The 6000-nt window shown below is 37.2% G+C and overlaps 1 protein-coding gene across 6 annotated transcripts in view; it reads left to right on the top strand.

Annotated features, from left to right (window-relative positions):
- The window catches only part of pds5a (PDS5 cohesin associated factor A), a 42644-nt gene that overhangs the window by 24264 nt on the left and 12380 nt on the right, over window positions 1-6000 (top strand). For 5 of the 6 annotated variants that reach the window (XR_012391557.1, NM_200992.3, XM_073925242.1 and 2 more), the window contains 2 exon segments: window positions 5114-5229; window positions 5891-5996. Coding sequence is in view for 4 of the 6 variants with exons in the window: in NM_200992.3 (NP_957286.3) it covers window positions 5114-5229; window positions 5891-5996 (222 nt within the window). In the remaining 2 variants the exon portion in view is untranslated. 6 annotated transcript variants of the gene reach the window in all.

Here is a 6000-nt window from a genome sequence, read left to right as displayed (position 1 = left end):
GATTTATTCGGAAATGTATTCCCGCGCCGCAGAAATCTGGCGCGGGGAGAGAGAGAGAGAGAGAGAGAGCGGTAGGGAGAGCGAACGAACGAACGAGCTTTGTGTACTTTGTGCTGTGTGTGTGTTTTTATACTGACAGCTTGGCTGTCTGGACTGTATACTGGGTGATATTTGGTTGTGTTCTCCGCTCTAGCGGGACCGGGCGCGGCGGGCAGAAAACGGAGCGGGTTCTCAGGCTAAAACCTGGCGGGTGCGGGCTGAAGCGGGAGCGTTGTCATCCGGAGGTGTGTGTGTGTTTTTGTGTGTGTGTGGTATGGCGAGTACACGACTGTCTCCTTCGTTCGGTTATCCGTGGCACTATCCACTCGCCATAGTGTGGCAGCTAAAGTCCACGCCTACACTATCGAGCGTGTATGAACTGTGATTACTTTTTAAATTGCTGATTAGCTATTGGCCATTTCCCTCTCTGACTGAAGGCAGTCGACCAATCGCGACAGACTGTCATCGGTCCAATCAGCGCAGATTAGCTTCGCGCTAAGGAGGGGTTTGGGAACAAATGAATCACTGGACGATTCATACAGGAGTCGCTGGGATAATTAGATAAAAATAAATGCAGATTATAAGACCATGAAAGTGTTTTTTGACCTTGCATGCATATTAGACTGTTGTTGGAGACCCTTACAACCAAGATATGACCCTATTTCATGTATAATATGGGCTCTTTAACAAAACTTTTTTTAATGCTTGTTCAAAACTCCGGCCATGCTTGTCATAACCAGGGCTTCACATGAACTTTTTTGATCACCAGCCAACAGTGGCTATTAGTTTTTCAACGTTACTAGCCACTCTGCATTTCACTAGCCACAATTTTGTTGTTGGGAAAATATTTTTTATATGCACAAATATTACTTTGACATGCTAAAATTACTTGATTTAGATTTTGTGTTTTGTTCACATGCCGCCTCATTAATTGCACGTTTTGTGTGTCGTGTATGAGCAAATGAGTCATGGTTTCATAGTGTTCTATTACAATTAGTTTTTATTTCACAGGATTTTTCAGAACTCAAAATTAGGGATGTACCAAATTTATCTCTGACCACTCCGAACAATAATTATTTCTTAGCCACACGTTTTAAATGCGTCAAAACAAGCTAAATATAGCTGTATATTATACTTTTTATTTAACAAAACATTTCTTAAAAAAAAGAAAAAAAAAAAGAAAAACCATTGACTTTTAAAAATAGTTATAGTCATGTATCAAAAATATGCAGAGTAATCTGTCCTCGCTAAAGGTCTCTCAGATCACTAGTTACTACACAAGTGGAGAGTTAATCTCATATTAAAGCAATGTTGTTGTAAAAAAATGATGGATAAACATATAAACAAAAATAACCGTAAGCAAAAGAAAGCAGGTGAAAAACATACTGTGTGATAATGAAAGGATGATCGCATGGTTTTGGCCAATTAATAATCTGTTCAAAGTGAAAGCAACTGTTGCTGCTTACAAAAAGACCAATCTGGAGCTCTTGAAAGCAGCAAGACTGCGGGTGCATTAGCATAACTTTTTGTCTGTTCTATATGAAAGAGAACTGATAACAGTTGCGTTCCAGGCACGATTGCTTCAAGCAAACAAACAGGAGCGCACACGCGGTTTATAAAGTCGCGTGTATCATCAGCTGTGTGCACGACTGATCATCCTCTCATTCATTCAGTCCCAGATCATCCAGGTATTTACCTGCTTTCTATTGCTCGCGCGAAAGCAAATTATATTTGTTAGTCGTGCTGTTTCTCGATTCTAAGATCACATTTGCACGCATATTGGGTCATCCTTATAGTCGAACTCTGCTTTTAAGAAAACTACAATTTAAAAATTGTTTTCAACCAGCTGAAGTGGCTAGTGGGTAGGGCTGCACGATATATCGTTTCAGCATCGAAATCGCGATGTGCGCATCCGCGATAGTCACATCGCAGGAGGGTGCGATGCAAAGCAAAAAAAAAAAAAAATTCTATATATATTATGGGTGGAGCCGAACCGGAATATGGTATTCAGAAAAGCACGAATATATGTTTTTACGAATACTTATTTCAAACAATACTTGATAAATTATTTGTATTTGGGAACAAGAAAAACATTATATCAAAAAGCTGCGTTTCCTAATGAGACCGCAGTGCATGCCCGCGTGAGTGAGTGAGTGAGTGAGTGAGTGAGTGAGTGAGATGTTGGGGTGGGGCCGGGGTAAGGATACTGAGCAAGCTGCTTTTCTATACAGCAACAGAGAAGGCTTGGCAGAGCGAAAAATACTTTTCTGCATTACTATTTTTGTTTATTTTATCATACTAAAATAACACGTGACAGAAGTTCACTCAAAAGTAAAAGTTCTTTCTGTTATTAATTACTAACACTCCCGTCATTCCTACTACTTTCAGAACATAAATTTTGATATTTTACCATATGAAAATGCAATGCAGTTATGAAAATTGAAAAATTAAAGCAATACACAGATCTGGTCCCCGCGTCAGGTCAGGGTGCACCTGTAACCTTAAAAACGCAGACGCGGCGGAGGCGCACTAAACTCACACGGGAAAGAACTGGGCATTCAATTCATGTTTTCGTTAAATAATTCTTTAAATACAGCTCTTTTGATCTCTAAAGGGAAAAAAAACGCAAAAGAAATTTGTCGTTAAATTAATTTTAGCAAAGACGCAACTGCCTGTCATTTTCACATTCGTTTTTCAGTTAGGGATTTGGTCTATTAGAGTAACCTAATAAAATTGTTTTGTTGGACACTGTAGTCTACACAATAATAAATATTATAATTTATTATATACATTATTATTAAAACTAAACTATACAATTGATAAAACAAAACCCTTTTTAATGTTTGCTTTCATTTTGACACCGCTAACAGTTGTAATAAGAAACATCACATTATGCAGAAGCATGCAGTCTCAAGTTAAAAACACCTTTTGAGTTTAAAGATGATCAGCCTGCAAAGTCAAGTTTACAGTGTCATAAATGAAATGGGTAGCATGAGTAAAGGGGATTTGCCCAGCACACAACCTCATGCGCTGCAGGTAAGCTGAATGATAATCTTAAAAAATATATAGGCTATGCAATACAAAACTTTAAACATTTATTTATTTTTTAATGAAAAGAAAAGAAAACAGGAGAGTAAAATATAATTTAAACCACTGGTCTGGCGCTGATACTTTATTGTTTGTATCCAGAAGAAGGGGGAAAAAGCAGATGAAAACCTGGCTGGGGAGACGGCGATAACATATCAGTTCTTCAGCAAAGATCACGACATCATTGTGATACGTTTATCATACAACGCAGTTCGTGTTTATAATCATTAATATTAACTAATATTAATTCTCTCTCTAGACTTAGTTTTAGGGCTTGTTCTTGTCGGCGCAATATAGCCTCGGCTTATTGCACGTACGAATCCGATTGTGAAGAATTATTAAGCGCTGGCATTTTTATTGCATCCTTTTCGTAAGTTATTCATTTTTTTTTAAGTGGTGTGAACATTTTTTACTGGCAAACATGTTCCATGACCTCGTACATCAACAAATAATGTAGCCTACTTAAGTTAATTTACCTTTTATGTAAAAATTAAGGAATAACTTAATAAAATATTAATAAATAAAACATCCGTATAAAGTACATGTTTATTTTTGAACTTTCGTTAATAAAACAACACAAAACTGTTTATAAATATTGTAGTTAAATATTAAATTACTTTAACTGCTTGAAACCGTATAATAATAACAATTAAACGTTACATTTTTAAGAACTTAACAAATAGTCTAAATGGCACTTTACTAATCAGTGTAATAATAATATAAATATTAATAATTATTAGTAAAAAGAAAATATTAACCTAGTAACAATATAAGTCAGATGTTTAAAAAAAACTGCGTAGTTTATCTCCACCTTTTGTATTCATATTTTAAATTATTTGCCAGAAAAACTAACATGTTGACTTTGTCCGGTTTAAGTGAAGAATGGGGTTATAATGTTTCCAGCAATACACTTTCAGACGGTGTGCTTGTAGCGAAAATGCACAGACAGGTTACTTTTTCACAACCATGCGAGAGAGGGCTTCTGCTTCTGTTCCGCCGCCCGCATTTCTTGCAACGCAGGTTTCTCTACGCTGCGGAGCGGCGCGTTCTTAAGTAGTTGTTACCAAATAGCCTATGTTGCTCCATTTCTCGTCAATGTCTTCCATTTATCACTTTCTCTTTTGTATCTGGCCATTTTTGCAAATGCCTCTGCCATGCCTGGCTGAGCTGGGCTTCTGCGTTTAGAAGACAGGAGTTGATTAAGCCTACATGGCTTTTTTTCCCTCGCCGTCAATCGCCACTAGCTTGCGTGGTTCGGGACCCGTGGATCTGCGTATAGATGGATTTGCTCCTCAGTGTTTGGACTCTCAGCAGTGAATATTAAAACACACTTTACTTAAAACCCCCATACAAAAAGCTTAATCCAAATTGATTCGTTCACCTTTCTCAGTCGGCACATATCCAAAATGTTCCCAGATGTAAGAGTTCGTTTTCTAACAAAATTCATGGTTGAACTTGAACTTGCTGAATCGCGCCTAGTGTTATATTCTAACAGATATGTAATACTTGGCAACATTACAGTAATTTGTGTTTTAAAGTGCGTGACGTCACGTACTACGGCCGCTGGCAATGGACAACCGAGGTGGCAACTGACCACCGCGGTGACGCGGTTGTCATGGTGACCGTCACAGCCCTAGTTTTAAGTATATATATATATATATATATATATATATATATATATATATATATATATATATATAATATCGCAATATATATCGCAGGGGAAAAAAATATCGCAATGTCAATTTTTTCCAATATCGTGCAGCCCTACTAGTGGGAGTGACTGTCTAACCTGCCAAAGCTGAAATCTACCCACATTTGGCGGGTTGGCGGGTGTTAATGTAAAGCCCTGGTCATAACCATTCACAATCGTCCTGTTTAAAATGATTACAATTGACCTATGTTCTGATCAACAATTAAGCAAGCTTTATTATAGTACTAAATATTAAACAGACATAAGTTATTTGAAAGTGGCATGTCGTTTCAGAGGGAAATCACACGAAAGCTGACATTCCCTAAGCAGCCGACAAATCCATTCCTAGAGATGGTGAAATTCCTGCTGGAGAGAATTGCACCAGTGCACATTGACTCTGAGGCAATAAGGTAAATGAGAACTGTTTTTTTTTTCTGTTGGAAAGAAAAGTTTCATATAGCACTCATGCCGCAGATGAATAAAGTATTGTCTTAAGTCTTTTTTTATTATTAGTTTAATAAGATTGGCAGCAACAAAAAAAAAAAGATTGAAAATTTTATTTTCATTATAAATGAAAGTATTATCTGATGTTTTAATTCTTTCAAGAATACTAATAAAAAAGTCTTTGCTATAACAGCAATCATAAATGTACTGTACATGGACAAGATTAAGATAACTGACAACACATTTGCTCATGAACTCCTACTTTCAGTTATACAAAACAACATGCAAGTACCTTATGTGTGAACTAACAAATTTGTTCAGTTACAAAATAAGTGTTCAGTCAGTTTTAAATCAAATTGTAAATATATACAGAGTGCTGTTAAATGGCAGTTCTATGGAGTCCTATCAGTGCACCTGCAGAAGTGAGGTGAGAGCATGAATGAGAGAGGAAGAGAAACTGACTGAGTGGGAGAAAGATAAGCACTATATGGGCCATGTGCTTTTTCCCTCCCTAACGGTTGTGTAACAGCCTCAATGGCTTTTTAACGATGTGACATCTAGTGAGGAAAAAGTGTAACTGCAGGTATTGTGTGGCCTTTTTGATAAACACATTATGTGTGTCTACAGTGCCCTGGTTAAGCTGTTAAATAAGTCAATTGAAGGCACTGCTGATGATGAAGATGAGGGAGTAACTCCTGATACTGCCATCCGTGCTGGACTTGAGCTACTTAAGGTAA

The sequence above is a fragment of the Danio rerio genome, chromosome 1 (assembly GCF_049306965.1).
Source record: "Danio rerio strain Tuebingen ecotype United States chromosome 1, GRCz12tu, whole genome shotgun sequence".
Taxonomy (NCBI): Eukaryota; Metazoa; Chordata; class Actinopteri; order Cypriniformes; family Danionidae; genus Danio; species Danio rerio.
The sequence above is the reverse complement of the archived record's forward strand: the minus strand, read 5'-3'. Positions and strand labels throughout refer to the sequence as shown.